Genomic DNA, 19,402 nt, shown 5'->3' with positions numbered 1-19,402 from the left:
AACTCCATCTGCCACTACTCAGTCCATTGGCCCACCTGATCAAGATCCCATTGTAATCTGAGGTAACCTTCTTCGCTGACCACTTCAATTTTGGTGTCATCTGCAAACTAACTATATCTCTTAGGCTCACATCCAAATCATTTATATAAATGATGAAAAATAGTGGACCCAGCACTGATCCTTGTGGCACTCCATTGTTCACAGGCCTCCAGTCTGAAAAACAACCCTCCACCACCACCCTCTGTCTTCTACCTTTGAGCCAGTTCTGTATCCAAATGGATAGTTCTCCCTGTATTCCATGGGATCTAAACTTGCTAACCAGTCTCCCATAGGGAACCTTGTCGAACGCCTTACTGAAGTCCATATAGATCACGTCCACCACTCTGCCCTTAGGAAGGAGACCAGAATTGCACGCAATATTCCAACAGTGGCCTAACCAATGTCCTGTACAGCCACAACATGACCTCCCAACTCCTGTACTCAATACTCTGACCAATAAAGGAAAGCATACCAAACTCCTTCTTCACTATCCTATCTACCTGCGACTCCACTTTCAAGCAGCAATGAACCAGCATTCCAAGGTCTTTTTGTTCAGCAACACTCCCTAGGAACTTACCATTAAGTGTATAAGTTCTGATCTGATTTGCTTTCCCAAAATGCAGCACCTCGCATTTATCTGAATTAAACTCCATCTGCTACTTCTCAGCCCACTGGCCCATCTGGTCAAACTCCTGTTGTAATTTGAGGTAAACTTATTCGCTGTCCACAACACTTCCAATTTTGGTGTCATCTGCAAACTTACTAACTGTATCTCTTATGCTCGCATCCAAATCATTTATATAAATGATGAAAAGTAGAGGACCCAGCACCGATCCTTGTGGTACTCCACAGATCACAGGCCTCCAGTCTGAAAAACAACCCTCCACCATACCCTCTGTTTTGTATCTTTGAGCCAGTTCTGTATCCAAATGGCTAGTTCTCCCTGTATTCCATGAGATCTAACCTTGCTAATCAGTCTCCCATGGGGAATTTTGTCGAAAGCCTTATTGAAGTCTATACAGATCACATCTACCGCTCTGCCCTCATCAATCCTCTTTGTTACTTCTTCAAAAAATCCAATCAAGTTTGGGGGTCATGATTTCCCATGCACAAAGCCACGTTGACGATCCATAATCAGTACTTGCCTTTCTAAATACATGTACATCCTGTCCCTGAGGATTCCCTCCAACAACATGCCCATCACTGACGTCAGGCTCACTGGTCTATAGTTCCCTGGCTTGTCCTTACCACCCTTAAACAGTGGCACCACGTTAGCCAACCTCCAGTCTTCCGGCATCTCACGTGTGACTATTGATGATACAAATATCTCAGCAAGAGGCCCAGCAATCACTTCTCTAGCTTCCCACAGAGTTCCAGGTTACACCTGATCAGGTCCTGGGGATTGATGCACCTTTATGCGTTTCAAGACATCCAGCACTTCCTCCTCTGTAATATGGTCATTTTGCAAGATGTCACCATCTATTTTGCTACTTTCTATATCTTCCATATCCTTTTCTACAGTAAATACTGATGCAAAATACTCATTTAGTATCTCTCCCATTTTCTGCAGCTCCACACAGACCACCTTGCTGATCTTTGAGGGACCCTATTCTCTCCCTAGTTAGCCTTTTGTCCTTAATGTATTTGTAAAAACCCTTTGGATTCTCTTTAACACTATTTGCCAAAGCTATCTCATGTCCCCTTTTTGCCCTCCTGATTTCTCTCTTAAGTATACTCCTACTGCCTTTATACTCTTATAAGGATTCACTCGATCTATCCTGTCTGTATTTGACATATGCTTCCTTCTTTTTCTTAACCAAACCCTCAATTTCGTTAGTCATCCAGCATTCCCTATACCTACCAGACTTTTCTTTCACCCTAACAGGAATATACTTTGTCTGGATTCTTGTTATCTCACTTCTGAAGGCTTCCCATTTTCCAGCCGTCTCTTTGCCTGCGAATATCTGCCCCCAATCAGCTTTTGAAAGTTCTTGCCTAATACCGTCAAAATTGGCCTTCCACCAATTTAGAACTTCAACTTTTAGATCTGGTCTATCCTTTTCCATCACTATTTTAAATCTAATAGAATTATGGTCGCTGGCCCCAAAGCGCTCCCCCACTGACACCTCAGTCACCTACCCTAGTAGGTACATCCACATACTGAATCAGAAAACGTTCTTGCATGTACTTAAATTCCTCTCCATCTAAACCCTTAACGTTATGGCAGTCCCAGTCTATGTTTGGAAAGTTAGAATCCTCTACCATAACCACCTTATTATTCTTACAGATAACTGAGATCTGCTTACAAATTTGTTTCTCAATTTCCCTCTATTATGGGGTCTATAATACAATCCCAATATGGTGATCATTCCTTTCTTATTTCTCAGTTCCTCCCAAATAACTTCCCTGGATGTATTTCCAGGAATATCCTCCCTCAGTACAGCTGCAATGCTATCCCTTATCAAAAACACCACTCCCCCTCCTCTCTTTCTATCCTTCCTGTTGCATTTGCATCCTGAAACATTAAGCCACCAGTCCTCCCCATCCATGATTGAACTGCCTGAGAATAGTGCTTTAGAAACATGCAACTGCTGGTCATGTTTATTAGAAATTAATCTGGAAATGAAGTTAATGGACAAATTTCAAAATCTTTATTTGGATAAAACCCATCTTACTTTAAAATAAAAACTCAAAATGATTCTCGGGTTCTTCCTTGTCAGTACCTTAAGAATAAGGGACATCTTATGCTGCCAAAACTCAAGGACCCTCCTTCCAGTTCTGTCAAATGTCAAGGATGCCAAAAGGTACAGCCAAGCTCAGTGCAAATACCAACATGCCACCACTTTCGCTCCACTGCACTGTTAAATACTAGATACCCAACTGTAATTCACACATACCATAAACCATCATTATCTGTGTTTTAAAAACAGAATGGGTAAAAATGAAGTTCGTAGACAAATGTCAACTGAATATGGATACTAGAAAAAAAAAACTGTCTTCATGCTATAAATATCTAATTATTATATAACAGAAAATCCTCTGACATCTCTGATCACAGGAGATGTACTACCACAGTTTAAGAATCTTCTCTTTCTGCATTCTTCTCATTTGGTGTTAAAAAGGTCTATGGTGTGGCTGGAACAAAACCAGATTTATCTCATTGCAGTTACATCCATTTGCCAGTAATAGCACTAAAGGAGCTGGGTTTTGTCATCTGTTCCCTGTCTGTACACAGAAATTCCTTTGCTGCAGCTAACGCTACTTCACAAAGAAGTATTGTATTAAATATACAGAATTAATTACTTTATAGAGACTTAATTATATTTAGATGCTCTAAAAATCTACCATCTCTCCAGATCTTCACTCTGCTTATTGACATACAGATTAAAAGCTTACTACCAAGGTTCTTTTAAACTCTTTTAGATATGGGCTTGCAGGTTGAGTTGGAACTCAGTGTGCAGTAACCTCAAGAGATAGCAGCTAGGAGGCAGAAGGGACTTCTGAGCTCCAGACATTAAGTGACACCAAGTCAATGGTCAACAGTTCTGCATCAAATATTTTGGAGGCACAGCTGGTAGCTTGATTTAGAGGCAGCACCCCTACCATTTAAGAGTCAGGAGTAAATTTAATTATAAGAGTTGCAACAACATAATAAAGAAAATGACATTTATTTGATCTTCTATTATGCTGCTGTATTGTTTTTAAGGAGAGAAATGTTATATCATTTCATACACAATGTACTATTTCACTGCTATGCCACAATAGTGTGTTCTCCAGGACTCTTCAAGGTTGTGTGGTTTGCATGGTTTCAACAAATCTACCCTGTGCTCAATTTGTTGGCCTGTATATCCAGACGTCTACTATGAGAAAGTTGGTAGGCTTACACATCTGCTACAGGATATGCGGGAAAGCACTTGACCATGGAGTCGGGTGGGGTGGGGGGTGGGGTGTCATTTGTTCTTAATGTCAATGGATCGGTGTAAATAAGGTGATAATATTTTTTCACTTGTGGAATGTGTGGCAGTACATCCTTCTCATCTTGGGGGCTGGAAACTGCACATATTTCACAGTTTGATGTTCAATAACTGAATTTCTGGTTTATATTGAAGACTCTTAACAAACACAATCAATAGGAAATAACAGAACAATCCTGATACATTTTCATTGGTACCACACTGAGTAGATTTGAATTTATGAAGCTCATCTTGACTGTTCTGGAATGTGAATGTCTCATTACCCTTACAAGCTAGGAAAACACAAAGGCTGAAACTGACATAGTAAGAAAGTTGGAAGGAGAAAGAGAGAGAGAGAACATTCTTCTGCAAATTACATTACTGACGTGATGGTTGAGGGGGAGACACAGGACAGAAGCTGGTAGAAAGGTTAACTCATTGTGGTCTGATTTGAGTGTACACTTGCTTGTCATGGATTGAATGTTTGTGTGCTGTTTCCTGGAGCTCGAGATCTGGGAATGTTATGAATTTAATTTGCATTTTAGGAATCTAAGATGATTTTAAAAGAAAAAGCCATTTGTAGGACAATGATACTGGGTATGTGAGCTTTACCACATAGCTCACATGACCTTTACCACATAGTTTAGACTAGTCTCTCGTTATGATGTACTGTTAAAAGGGAAGCTTATCTAGCTAAAGGCAATTGGCCATTTGGCCTGGCTTGATCAAGGTTCCCACTTTGATGTGCATGTCGCTTAATTAGTGAAGTGTACTCAGACCTGTCAATGGGTTTCTCTTCCTCTGCACATTTTTGCCATTTTATTGCTGCTTATCTGATTAAGGGCATCTGGTGTTTTTGTAATTTTAATACCAATTTCTGTATAAAGACGGCTTGTTTGCAGCAATAAAGGGAGTAGCCTGAGAGAGCTCTTAGGGATAAGAGCTAGTGCCGTTAACTCTGCTAATTGTTTTAGAACCTTAGCTCAAGTCTGGCTTGTAGGTATCTATGTTATAGTGTAACATTGGTGCCATTGATAAATAAGAAGGTAATAACTTAAACTAAACTGTCAGTAAGAGTTTTATATTCCAGACTGCCAGAGAGTACAATCTCTGGGACGAACCAAGAGGTGCCTACAGGTCGAGTCCATTAGGGATTCCCTGAGCCGTCTTGAATAGGTACTTTAACAACTGGAGGCAAAATTATTTTGATGTACACTACAAATCACTGGTGCTTCTCCAAAACAAGAAAAACCATTAAAGGATAACTTTCTCTTACCTGAAATGTAATGCAACTGTTAAAATAAAAATTAACTTGCAAACTACTCTAAGGTCACAAAGTCTAACTGTGAAATAAACACCATCTCTGGTAAATTAGAATGCAATTGGCTTTAGTAAGGATACATTATAGATTGCATAAGCCACATTCAGATTTCAGTTTCAAGTTAACAAAAGAATAGTTTCACCTTCGGAGAACCTTTGGGATTTTCAGTTCAAAAGAGCAGTTTGGTACTGATAGGGGGCAGTTTATTAGGGTTGCAGAATCTCCAGGTTGAGAGAACTTGTTCAAGTGTCTTGGTTGTCAGAACTGAAAATAAATGTAGTTTCTCAGAACTGAAAGAGAGAAAGTGAGGACTGCTGTTGCTGAAGGTCGAAGTCGAAAGTGTGCTGGAAAAGTACAGCCAGTCAGGCAGCATCCAAGTAGCAGGACAGTCGACATTTCAAACATTAGCTCTTCATCTGGAATTTCTGAAGAGCTTAAGCTCGAAGCATTGACTCTCCTGCTCTTTGGATGCTGCCTGACCGGCTGTGCTTTGCCAGCACCACACTTTGACAGAATTGAAAGGAGGTTCATGCCATCAGAACTGTAAAGAAGTCTTAAAGCTGCTTCAACAGGCCAAGGAAGAAAACTGAAAAGAGTCAGTTACGTAAGAAGCTAAGAGTTATGATGGAAGAGATACTTTACTGCAGTTGAGTATCTACAAAGGACTTTTTTGGGAAACAGGTGAAACATTGTTTTGCTCTGTTAAGTTCCTTCTAAACATCTCTACTATATGCAGTTTTTTTCTTTGTTTTGTTGTGTAATAAATTTGTGTTATTTTGTTAAAGAACATAGACAATGTCATGTGAATGTATTCAGGAAGTAACCACTTGCAACAAGAAAACCTTTGATCTATCAAGATAAGTTTCCTTCTGGGATACGACTTGTCCAGAATTTCCATGAGCTGGGAACAAAAACCAGACCTTGGTGAAAAAGCAAATGTAATCACAAGAAGGAATTAAAATTAACGAGGATGCAGCATTGAACAGATTATCGATCTATACTTAAAAGGTGACAAGGCACAGCCATCAATTAAGAACCAAGGGTACTGAGGAAACTGAGAACAAAATTGCAAAGGCACTTGCAATAATTTTTCTGACTTCCTCAGACTCTGATAGTTTCAGAGGACTGCAGAATGCCCTTTATTCAAAAAAGACATATGAATCAACTGAACAACTAGAGATCAATCAGTTTAAATTCAACGGTTGGAAAACATCTAGAAACAATAATTTGGGACAAAACAAACAGTTTCAAGAGTGCACGCCAGTTAATTAATAAATCTGTGTTGGATCACCTCAGGGAGTCCATGCCATCTCCAGTTTAACTAACTTGCTAGAGATTTTTGATAAGATGACTGAAGGTTGATCAGTATATGGTGTATTTGAATGAGCAGGGTTCCCCAGGGGTTTGCAAGAAATAGCACCAGTGAGATACTCGTTTTGACAGTGGTTGCAGACATGCACACAGTATTAGGCAGGAGCTTTCGAAAACTGATTGGGGGCAGTGTTTGCAGGTAAAGGGATGGCTGGAAAATGGGATGCCTTTAGAAATGAGACAACAAGAGTCCACAGACTGTATATTCCTGTTAGGGTGAAAGGAAAGGCTGAGAGGTACAGGGAATGCTGGATGACTGAAGAAATTGAGGGTTTGGTTAAGAAAAAAAAGGAAGCATATGTCAGGTATAGACAAGGTAGATTGAGTGAATCCTTAGAAGAGTATAAAGGCAGTAGGAGTATACTTAAGAGGGAAATCAGGAGGGCAAAAAGGGGACATGAGATAGCTTTGGCAAATAGAGTTAAGGAGAATCCAAAGGGTTTTTACAGATACATTAAGGACAAAAAGGGTAACTAGAGAGAGAACAGGGTCCTTCAAAGATCAGCAAGGCAGCCTGTGTGTGGAGCTGCAGGAGATGGGGGAGATACTAAATGAGTATTTTGTATCAGTGTTTGCTGTAGAAAAGGGCATGGAAGATATAGACCATAGAGAAATAGATGGTGACATCTTGAAAAATGCCCATATTACAGGGAAGGAAGTGCTGGATGTCTTGAAACGCATAAAAGTGGTTAAATCCCCAGGACCTGATCAGGTGTACCCTAGAACTTTGTGGGAAGCTAGAGAAGTGATTGCTGGACCCCTTGCTGAGATATTTGTATCAATGATGGACACAGGTGAGGTGCCAGAAGACTGGAGGTTGGCTAATGTGGTGCCACTGTTTGAGAAGTGTGGTAAGGACAAGCCAGGGAATTATAGACCGGTAGGTCTGACCTCGGTGCTGGGCAAGTTGTTGAAGGGAATCCTGAGGGACAGGATGTACATGTATTTGGAAAGGCAAGGACTGATTAGGGATAGTCAACATGGCTTTGTGCGTTGGAAATCATGTCTCACAAACTTGACTGAGTTTTTTGAAGAAGTAATAAAGAGAATTGATTAGGGCAGCAGTAGATGTGATCTATATGGACTTCAGTAAGGCATTCGACAAGGTTCCCCATGGGACACTGGTTAGCAAGATTAGACCACATGGAATACAAGGAGAACTAGCCATTTGGACACAGAACTGGCTCAAAGGTAGAAGACAGGGGGCGGTGGTGGAGGATTGTTTTTCAGACTGAAGGCATGTGACCAGTGGAGTGCCACAAGGATCGGATGTGAGCATATAGTTAGTAAGTTTGCAGATGTCACCAAAATTGGAGGTATAGTAGACAGCGAAGAAGGTTACCTCAGATTACAACAGGATCTTGATCAGATGGGCCAATGGGCTGAGAAGTAGCAGATGGAGTTTAATTTAGATAAGTGAGAGGTGCTGCATTTTGGGAAAGCAAACCTTAGCAAGACAAATACACTTAATGGTAAGGTCCTAGGGAGTGTTGCTGAACAAAGAGACCTTAGAGTGCAGGTTCATAGCTCCTTGAAAGTGGAGTCGCAGGTAGATAGGATAGTGAAGGCGGCTTTTGGTATGCTTTTGTTTATTGGTCAAAGTATTGAGTACAGGAGTTGGGAGGTCATGTTGCGGCTGTACAGGGCATTGGTTAGGCCACCGTTGGAATATTGTGTGCAATTCTGGTCTCCTTCCTATCGGAAAGATGTTGTGAAACTTGAAAGGGTTCAGAAAAGAATTACAAGGATATTGACAGGGTTGTAGGATTTGAGCTATAGGGAGAGGCTGAACAGGCTGAGGGTGGTTTCCCTGGAGCGTCGAGGCTGAGGGGTGACCTTATTGAGGTTTATAAAATCATGAGGGGCATGAATACGATAAATAAACAAAGTCTCTTCTCTGGGGCGTGGGAGTCCAGAACTAGAGGGCATAGGTTTAGGATGAGAGGGGAAAGATATATTAAAAAAAAACCTAAGGGGCAACTTTCTCATGCACAGGGTGGTACGTGTATGGAATGAGCTGCCAGAGGATGTGGTGGAGGCTGGTACAATTGCAACGTTTAAAAAACATCCGGATGGGTATATGAATAGGAAGGGTTTGGAGGGATATGGGCCGGGTGCTGCATGTGGGACTATATTGGGTTGGGATATCTGGTCGGCATGGACAGGTTGGACCAAAGGTTCTGTTTCCATGCTGTGATGGCTTGAATGGCCTCCCACCGTGCTATAACAATGAAAGAGTGATAGAGGCATAAAACACAGAAACAGACCCTTCAGTCCAATTTGTTCACACCGGCCAAACATCCCAATGTGACTGAATCCCATTTGCCAGCATTTGGTCCATATCCTTTAAACCCTTCCTTTCATTTTCATCCAGATGCCTTTTCAATGCTGTAATTGTGCCCACTTCCACCAATTCCTCAGGCAGTTCAGCTCACCCTCTGTATGAAAACATTGCCCCTCAGGTCTTTTTTAAAAATCATTCCCCTCTCACCTCAAACCTATGCCCTCTAGTTTGGACTCCTCGTGATTCTTCATAGGTTATGTCTCAGACTCAAGGATGAATTGCTTCCACTCTACAGAAATGAGGACTTTTGAGATGTCAAGTACACCCAGTGTGAGATCTGCAGACCTGGCCATATATGGGGGAGGTGTGGTGTGTCACATGTCAAGGACTCCCATAGCTCATTAGGAAAGTTGGATTGTTTCCAGGTTGCATTGAGAATATGCCTGCAGTGTTTCTGCTGTTTTCCTGGGGGTTTTCTGCTATGACAGAGTTCAAAGCTGCTCTCTCATTTCCAACCATAAGAACAATGAAGGACACAAAGTCATCTGGGACAATGTAACCATCTTAGCACAGTCAAAACAGAGACATGCGAGAGAATTCCTTGAAGCTTGGCACTCCAACCGGAACTCAATCAGTAAACACATTGAACTGGACCTCATATACAAACCGCTCAGAATTAGAAGCAGAAATACCAAAAAACAGACACACACAAATACCAGGCCGGACAGGCTATCAATACCATATCGAAGACGCACTGACGATGTCACCTAGTGAGGTGACAAAATATCTGCAGAAAACCACACCAACTTGGCAAACAAATCTATGACATCATCTACAATCAAGCTGCAAATCTTTTCAAAAACTCTATTTTCCTTCTTTACTAGATATCTCTGCAATACAATGCTCCTGAAGCACAATATTTGGTTTTATTCATAACATAACCATAATATGGCTCCAGTAATTGCTACCGATCAAAAATTTGATTCTTGAGCCTGATTTATTGGAAATTTATACGAAGGTACTTTTGTAAATATTTAAACACATTTTAGAATATAGAACATAATTCATTACATTTAGAATATATTATTACAAAAAGCAGATCCCAATTTGTTGGGATATTTTGATCTATCAAAATATCTTACCCCAAAAATGTGCTAAACACACTGCATGGACCACGTTTTGAAGCAAGTGTTTAAAATTCAATTTGCCAAATTCAAAGGTTTTTTTTTTAAACAAGCAAATTATTTCATAACTAACTGAAGACTTTTGTGTTTCATCCAAAAATAGTATCCTGGAGTTTTCTTTTCAGTTTTGGTTTGATACATCCAGTTGAAGGGGTGCAGGGCTTACAAAGAACATGACTTGACACATTTCAAGAACATCGAGCATTGCAGTTAATCACAACCCCTTTGGAACACTGCATACCTCTACGCCTTTCTGGATAACCTACACAAGCAAAGCTCCCAACTGCAGTCTGATAATGCAACACAAACCATTCACGTTTAAATCTTCTCAAAATGAAAACTCAACCCAAGTCTCTTCTGTGATCACTTCCAGTAGCCAGCTTTAGCAAGGGAACTAGTGAAAACCAATAAGTTCAAACTGTCTCTCACACTATTAGCTATTGATGAGGAATGGCACATTGAATCACCCTCTTAATCATCAGCTTTTACCTCGGTTGCAAGTTAGAAAAGACCTAACAAAGCCCTCAGAAGAAGATAGAACAAATTTCAATGAGTGGCCAAACTGCACACAGAGGCATTCACGTGAAACAGCAATTGGGCAACTTATGGGCATGCTAGGTCGGTACACGAGGGAGAAAGGAATATGCCTTTTGGATCAATGGAAGATGAATGAAAAGTGCCTTCTCTACGGACTAAGGAACTTTAATACTAGTAAAGACATGTTGGACAAAATTGCCTGTTCTATGCATCAGATTCTTCAGAACAAAGCACCTTACATACCAAGCTATGGTTTAGAAAGAGGACCAGGCATAACTAAACTAAGTAACTGTGCCAAGGATAGGATTAGTGCATCAGGTTTCACATCACCATTATAGGTGAGACTATTTGTAAACTGAAGCTATGCAAAATTTAACTTGCCGCCTTTCTAATTCAATGGAAGGCGGGACATTTTACGTAATTAGTTTAATTTCTTATTGAATCATATGCTTGTCATTTTCAATTACTTATATACTCATTATTATCCCTTTTTAAGATTAGCAAGAATCTTCCAGCACAACATTACCCATTAAGTCTCTATTCAAACAGCCATAATAAACCTTTCACAACTTAGCTTGGTATGCTATGAATAACTAAAAAGCAAATTTCCCTTTAAAACATTCCCATTCCCCAGAAAACAAACTAAAGCAGACTTTTATAAATATGGTTAGCAAATTAGTATAATACTTAGACTTCACAAAATTAAATTTTAAAAAAAGTGTTTTGTAGATAAGTTTAATATGCTATTAGTTTTGAGGTATTTTGTAAGGAAGCAATCCTTTGCTCACAATTCATCCTGCTCCAATCTTTCTGGTGACTATCAACTGATACAATTTCTAACACAAAATCAGAGAACACCCTATTCAGTACACACTTACTCACTATCACCTCTTTTTTAAAGCTAATAACTCTGAAAGCCATACCTGTAGGATATTATTTCCTTAAGATGGTTAGAAAGTAGTTTCCCTCCTACATTAATCCTAGGGAGAAAAGAATACAATTAAGTTATTTTGTGTTTTCCATTGGCAGTAATATATCCAACATAACCACATTCAGTCATTCCACTACAAATGCTCAGTAGCGACAGTGTGTACAATCTACAAGACACACTGTAGAAATTCACCGAACATTCAGAGGGTCAATGTTGGAATTCAACTAACCAAAAGCAGGCATCTTACCAACATTTGGACCTAGCTATTCCCCATCAAATTCAGCAAGTCCTACCCTATAGTGCTAGGGCTTGCTAGGTAGACTAGAAACAAACAAACAAAAAGAAATCGCAGCCACAATTGACAAAGGTTAATGGCACCATAAAGCAAAAGTATCTCAAAGTAGTAGCCCATGAAAATGCAAATACTCTCTTGCAATGCATTTATATGCTTAGTAGAAATAGCACCAGTAATGACAATGCTAAATTTTACCCTTTCAACATGTCTATTGACCCTCAAGTTCCATCAATAAGCCAAAATGGCAGGTCAACCACAAATATCGCTGATTGACATGCTGGATTATAGTCTGGATAAATGATGGCCTTTGTTTCAATCTCTCAGTAGCCCAAGAAAATAATTTTGAAGTCACCACAATCCCAGTGGACCCACTCACCTCTCTCTTCCCGCTCCTGAGAAGATACACAATAGTTACTAGCTATATTTCTGTGCATTTTTGTGGGTGGCACGGTGGCACAGTGGTTAGCACTGCTGCCTCACAGCGCCAGAGACCCGGGTTCAATTCCCGCCTCAGGCGACTGACTGTGTGGAGTTTGCACGTTCTCCCCGTGTCTGCGTGGGTTTCCTCCGGGTGCTCCGGTTTCCTCCCACAGTCCAAAGATGTGCAGGTCAGGTGAATTGGCCAGGCTAAATTGCCTGTTGTGTTAGGTAAGGGGTAGATGTAGGGGTAGGGGTATGGGTGGGTTGCGCTTCGGCGGGGCGGTGTGGACTTGTTGGGCCGAAGGGCCTGTTTCCACACTGTATGTAATCTAATCTAATTTTTAAATACCTGAGAAACCAATTAATATGGAAAGAAAATCATATTATGCAATAACCTTCAGCATTGACTTTACTGAAATGAAAACGATTTAAAGTTTTAACAATGTCACTGAGCAGCACAAATATAAATACAGATTTACTATTCTGATTTACCTGCAAATACCTTCATTCATCTTTTTTCCTTGACAGTAAGGAACAATGTGTGTGAAAGAGTAACCACTATCCACCACAAGGCAGCACAGTTCAGATTTATTTTCTTCAAAATACTTGTAAGCACTGAGTGACCCAGCTGAAAAATACATTCAAAATATCAAAATCATATTACTAGTTTTAAAATTGTATCAAATAATCTATTACTGAGACTAACTGACCCTGTTAGAGAAACAAAAGCAAGTATAAATGGTCACCATTTGTCCTGTAGACTGCTTGAAATTGGTATTCTTCAAATAAAATTTCATTCATTGATTCTTGAATGGAGTTAAAATTGAAATATGGTTCAGTGATGATTATATTGGTTTCAGGAAAGTCCACCTGCAAAGAAATTTTAAAATATTTAAATATGACCTGACAAATCTCTATTTGTTGTTTAAATCACGTGAAGAACAGTCTCTGAAATTAGCTCTGATTTAAATGTTTGAAAACCTGTCAAGAATGGGAGAGAGAAAAACACTATTGTAACACAATGGTTGTTACAGTAAAAATTAATGCAGTCACCTTACTGAGTCGATAGCTGTCAAGAGAGCAATAGAAGAACTAGGCACCGGACTAGCTGTAGACTAACACCGGATTAACATGGACACAGCTGTAGAAATCAGCTTTATAAATTTGGTTCTCTATTCTGAAAATATTGTGGTGTTGTAAGTATACAACTAGAAGTTCAAAGATAGATACAACTAACTTGAAAAAAAAAATCTCTCTAAGATCGCATCCCACTGCCCCAGGAGACTTCACTGATATTTAGAAGTTACATTTATGTATCCCCTTCACAACTGCAGGATACCAGTTACATACTTTTGAAGTTTAGTCAATTTCTGATCAAAGTTAAATGTCTGTATTGCTCTTAATGAACAATAATAGTTGGACTGTGCTTCAAGAATATAGAGATACATGGCATGTTAAGGGGTGAATAAAATAAAAGCAAATAGAGTCACAGAGATGTACAGCAGAGAAACAGACCCTTTGGGGCCGACAAGCCTGTTTCCATACTGTAGGGATTCTATGATACTTTAGATTAGATTAGATTAGATTACAGTGTGGAAACAGGCCCTTCGACCCAACAAGTCCACACCGACCCGCCTAATCTAGGATTCTGCAATATTAAATAAAGCAATATTAAAATTACTTTCCTCAATCTTTATAAGTGAAAAATACAGGTGATCAGGGACTTTGGAGATGAGAAATGAGATCCAGGGGCAGTTTGTATGGAGTGTTCTGAGAGGCAGGGTGGTGACTACAGACTTGAGGAGGAGGAAGACTATACTTGAGAAGAATACAGTGTACAATATCAGTGCATGGCACATCATCCTTCCTCATTGCTATTAGCTTCTCTGCAACATTTTATAATTGCTTTTCATTAATTCAAATCATCCCGTTCCTACTATTCCTACCTTGCTAAGTTCCTCTAGCGATACAACACTGCAAGAATTTTATAATACTCTAACATTGGTCTCTTGTACATCCTTCACTCACTTCACCTCACCACTAATTACCATACCATCAGCCATAACTCTCCAGCGCTCTATTTAAATCTACGTGCCTTTCCACTTTTACAACCTCCTTTTAACATACCATTGACCAAGTTTTAAGTCCCTGAATATTAATGGTTCTTTTAGATTGGTGACAAGTTTTGTCTGACTTGGGCTCCTGTGAAACACATTGGGAAATTTTCCTACGTTAGAAGCATTACATTAAGGCAGACTATTGTTGCTGTTGCATGTCTTTGAGGATCTGAAGGAATACAAAGATTCTTGTACATGACAGATTAGCAACTCTTTATTAAATAAGACAGCTGAATGTGGTCAAGCAAGAGACTTTTACATTTCAAAGATGGAATCTCAGATGCCACCAGGGCACTCACTGGTATTGACTGTTACTTGGAAAACACAGTGTGGAAGAATCAAAAGTTAGGTTCACAAAGTAAGAATCACCACAATATGCAAATCATGACCAAGCACCTACCTTGTACATTTCTTTGCCAAACAGGTGATCCCATACTTGCCTCTGTACATCCCAATTCACCAAGTAGCCCTTAAAGTGGGAAATCATAAGATAATACAATGTAAACTGTGCATGCAGTGATGAAAAAAAAAACAGCATTTCTGGACATTGAAGTCAGAAGTTGCCTTTTCATACTCCAAAATTTTACACAACCCAATATGGTCAGTAAAATAGTTGAGGCAATAATTTTATTCAGATCAAAGAGAGAAAAAAGAAAGTGAATTAAATAAACATTGTGTAATGATTATATATTTTATCAATGACAGCCAAAAGGAAGACCTCCTGGCTTATTAAGAACATACCAGCTCTCTGCAGGAACAACTTAGCTTGTCCCATTTTTCTTCTCTTTGCACAAAATCATGGAATCCCAACAATGCTGATAGAAGTCATTCGGCGAATGAGTCGGCACAGACCCTCCAAAGAAAATACCACTAAGACTCAGCAAATACCTGCAAACCCACATTTGCCTTGGCTAATCTATGTAGGAGGAGAAAGTGAGGACTGCAGATGCTGGAGATCAGAGCTGAAAATGTGTTGCTGGAAAAGCGCAGCAGGTCAGGCAGCATCCAAGGAACAGGAGAATCGACGTTTCGGGCATAAGCCCTTCTTCAGGAAAATGTTTCCTGAAGAAGGGCTTATGCCCGAAACGTCGATTAATCTATGTAGCTTGTACATCCCTGGACACTAAGGACAGTTTAGCATGGCCAATCCACATAACCTACACATGGGAGGAAACCAGAACACCCAAAAACTCACACAGACATGGGGAGAAGGTGCAAACTCCACATAGGCACTCCCAAGAAGGACACAAGGAGGTTTGACAGAGTATGAATTGAATAAGATGAAGGGCCTGTTCTGCGTACATTCAACATGATAAATAAGTCATCAACAGCTGGCTTTCGTTGATTCAGGTTTACTATGCCTGAAAAAAGGGCCTTGGCACATTGACTGACAATGCTTCAATCTGATCAGTTTTTTTGGCAGTTTAAATCAGTGGTGGTTTCTGATTCCCATCCACTCTCAGGGCCAGGGGAAGGGGTAAGGTCCCAGATTTACCTGAGACAGAGTAGAAATTAAACCTACCATGTGTTTAGCAAAATTCTGAGCTACACAACTCATTATCTAAATCCCATTTTTGATAGAGCATCAGGCATTTGGAAATTAAAATGTAAAGTTCGGACTGTTGTAAGTGTACCTTGCCTTTCAGAAGACTCAACTTTAAGGACTCCACATACTGTGTGCATACAATGTTAAAATCCTACCTGCCAGTTAGTCTGTTGTGTTTGAAAGTTGCAGACAGAAAATTTGGGTTGTTGCAATGTCTGCTTTTTAACCTATGACATTTTTCCTGTTTTAAATATACTAACTCAGAGTTAATCAATCCCTGATGAGAGTGTGAAGGTTAGACTGTTATCATTACCTTGAAATACATTACATTTACATGCTTAAATTCTGATGTTGCATTACCACATTCTCAATAACTAGAGGAATGTTACTCTGCCCAGTTACCAGTACTAAATCTCCACCTGAGTCCAGTAAAGTTTTCCATCTCTGGAAAAGCTAACTCAATCACTGCAGTTACCAGTAGCCCCCTCCACCCCTTCCCAGGTTCGTCCTCAATCGGGCACACAGGAACACAATGCTACAGCAAGGCTTACTGCAATCTTACACATTAACAATCCCACCTCAGTATAATTAAGCCAGGCACCCACCTTCTGGAAGGGGAGGATGTAATACAGGCCAGAGGGATCCTTGATCTCATCGATCTGGTTGGAGGTGAAGGTTTTGAGACGTGCAGTCCTGGACCGGAACTGGCAGTTGGGCAAAACACTGCAGGAGGAAAAGGGAGATGTGATCAGAATGTGTTGGGCCTTTCAGCAGAGGAGATTAATGGAGCTGGAGTCCGTGTTCCCTCCCCATCCGCTAGGTAAAAACAATGACTGCAGATGCTGGAAACCAGATTCTGGATTAGTGGTGCTGGAAGAGCACAGCAGTTCAGGCAGCCTCCCCATCCGCTACCCACTCACCTCCAAAACTCAGCCCTCCAACGCTGACCCCACCTGTATCTTCACTGTCATCCTCACCATCATGGCGAAAGTGAGCAGTCAAGATTAGAGTGGTGCCGGAAAAGCATAGCAGGTCAGGCAGCATCCGAGGACCAGGAAAATCCATGCTTCGGGCAAAAACCCTTCATCAGGAATACTTACCATCATCCCCACTCATACCCCCAAACCCACCCCCAGTCACCCTTACCTCATCTTCAGTCCCATCCCCACTCTTACTCCCACCTTCATGCTCACCCACGTGACTCTCACCATCATCCGCAGCATCTTCCATGTCTCTTCCACACCCACCCTCCTCCCTGTCACCCCTACCTCATCCTGACCACTATCCCCACTCATTCCCATTCTCACACTCACCTTCACCCATCCTATCCTCTCTCCACCACCGCTCTCACCTCACTCGCTTGTCACTGAAGCCGATCTTCGCTGTACTCGCGCCATTATCCAGCACCAGCGTCTCCATGACCGCCCCTCTGCTCAACCCAACAACGCAGCCTCACCGTCCAACCAATCACAGGCCGCCCCTCTGCTCAACCCAACAACGCAGCCTCGCCGTCCAACCAATCACAGGCCGCCCCTCTGCTCAACCCAACAACGCAGCCTCGCCGTCCAACCAATCACAGGCCGCCCCTCTGCTCAACCCACAACGCAGCCTCGCCGTCCAACCAATCACAGGCCGCCCCTCTGCTCAACCCAACAACGCAGCCTCGCCGTCCAACCAATCACAGGCCGCCCATCTCCGCCCAATCACCGTCACCCTTCCGAGCCAGACCAAATTAAGACGCTCCCCCCCCCCAGTCCATCCAATCACCGTCGCCTTTCCCAGCCTAACCAATTACAGCCACCGGGGTTCGTCTAATGACGACATGTTTTCCAGTCCAACCAATCACAGTCGCAGCAGCCCATTCAGTCACTATGTTTTCCCAGTCCATCCAATCACAGTCGCTTCCCCGTACAGCCAATCAGCGTCCCTCTCGCAGTGCCCATTGTTCCGGGGTCTGGGAGCGGAGGGAATTTAGATTTCGAGTTCAGGCGACAGTGTGAGCAAAGATCATTCGGCCCATCCAATCCATGCTCCCTCCCACTTGTATGAATTGAACATGAAAGCCTTTCATTCACTTCCCTCTCCTCTGCTTAGTTAGCTTCCCCTTAAATGTATCCACCAGACGCCCTGGTTTTGCTGTGACTGTCCCTATTTAAATGTCCCTGTGCCCTTACAGTTCAAATATCCAGCTGTCTGATTAATTCAAGTTGTAATTCGCTGCGATCTTGCACGTTGGACAAGCCTGCGGATGTTCGTAGGCATTATTATTGGGGATAGTGATGATTTGAAGTAAACCTTGTCCAGGCGAAGTTTCTCTTCTTGTGCTTTCTGAATCACCTCATTGCTTTCACTAGAGTCACAGAGATGTACAGCACGGAAACAGACCCTTTGCAGATATGCTAAATTAATCCGGTCCCACTTGCCACCATTTGGCCCATATCCCTCTTAAAATACCCTTCCTATTTAAGAACCACCCAGATGCCTTTTAAACGCTGTAATTGTATCCGTCCTCCAACACTTCCTCTTGCAGCTCATTCCGGGGAGCAGGGGAACTGACGTTTCAGGCAAAAGCCCTTCCTGATGAAGGGCTTTTGCCTGAAATGTCAATTCCCTTGCTCCTCGGTTGCTGCCTGACCTGCTGTGCTTTTCCAGCACCACATTTTCAACAGCAGCCTCCCCCTATAGCTCAACCTCTGCAACCCTGACAGAACCTAATCTTGATGGTTACAAAAGGGAGGCATAAAGGCTTTGACCACAAAACATAGGAGCAGTGGTCTGTTAACTTCATTGAGTCTGCTCTGCCATTCAATGAGATTGTGGCTGATCTGATAATCCTAAACTCCTATTTGGTGCCTTTTCCCTCTACGCCTTGATTCCCTGACTCTGTCTCAGCCTTGAATATAGTTAACAATTCAGCCTCCACAGTCCTCTACATGAAAGAAGCCCACAGATTCACGATCCTCAGAGAAGAAATTGCTCCTTTTATCATGCTAAAATGTGCAACTCCTTGTTTAGTGTGTATGGACTTTATGCACAAGTGACTCCAAAGTTTCTCTGAGAAAGATTATTTGGTGGTGTAGTGAACAGTCAAGAAGGTTACCTAAGATTACAAAGGGATCTTGATCAATTGGGTCAATGACTGAGGAGTGGCAGATGGAGTTTACTTTGGATAAATGTGAAGTATTGCATTTTAATAAAACAAACAATTATGCAATTAAAAGTAGGGCCTTGGGTAATGTAGAATGAAGAAACCTAGGGGTTCAGATACATAGTTCTTTGAAGTTTGCATCGGATGGTGGTTATGAAGGTGTTTAGCTTGCTTGCCTTCATTGCTCAGACCTTTGAGTAGAGCAGTTGAGATGTCATGTTGAAGTTGTACAGGATGTTGGTGAGGCCTCTTCTGC

At 41.4% G+C, this 19,402-nt stretch overlaps 1 protein-coding gene across 1 annotated transcript in view; it reads right to left on the bottom strand.

The window, feature by feature from the left end:
• Nucleotides 1–17,484, bottom strand: part of actr6 (actin related protein 6) — a 28,086-nt gene extending 10,602 nt beyond the window's left edge. Inside the window, exons 1-6 of the mRNA XM_043713616.2 lie at nt 17,350–17,484; nt 16,604–16,721; nt 14,853–14,921; nt 13,082–13,205; nt 12,828–12,963; nt 11,613–11,669 (exon numbers count right to left, since the gene is read on the bottom strand). Of these exons, the coding sequence (XP_043569551.1) occupies nt 11,613–11,669; nt 12,828–12,963; nt 13,082–13,205; nt 14,853–14,921; nt 16,604–16,721; nt 17,350–17,417 (572 nt within the window). The 5' untranslated portion in view covers nt 17,418–17,484. The remainder of the gene's footprint in view (nt 1–11,612; nt 11,670–12,827; nt 12,964–13,081; nt 13,206–14,852; nt 14,922–16,603; nt 16,722–17,349) is intronic.
• Nucleotides 17,485–19,402: the final 1,918 nt, after the last annotated feature.

The sequence above is a fragment of the Chiloscyllium plagiosum genome, unplaced genomic scaffold (genome assembly GCF_037043375.1).
Source record: "Chiloscyllium plagiosum isolate Xiang-an unplaced genomic scaffold, Cpla_swu_hap1 HiC_scaffold_23, whole genome shotgun sequence".
NCBI lineage: Eukaryota > Metazoa > Chordata > Chondrichthyes > Orectolobiformes > Hemiscylliidae > Chiloscyllium > Chiloscyllium plagiosum.
This window is presented reverse-complemented; position numbering and strand designations above follow the sequence as displayed.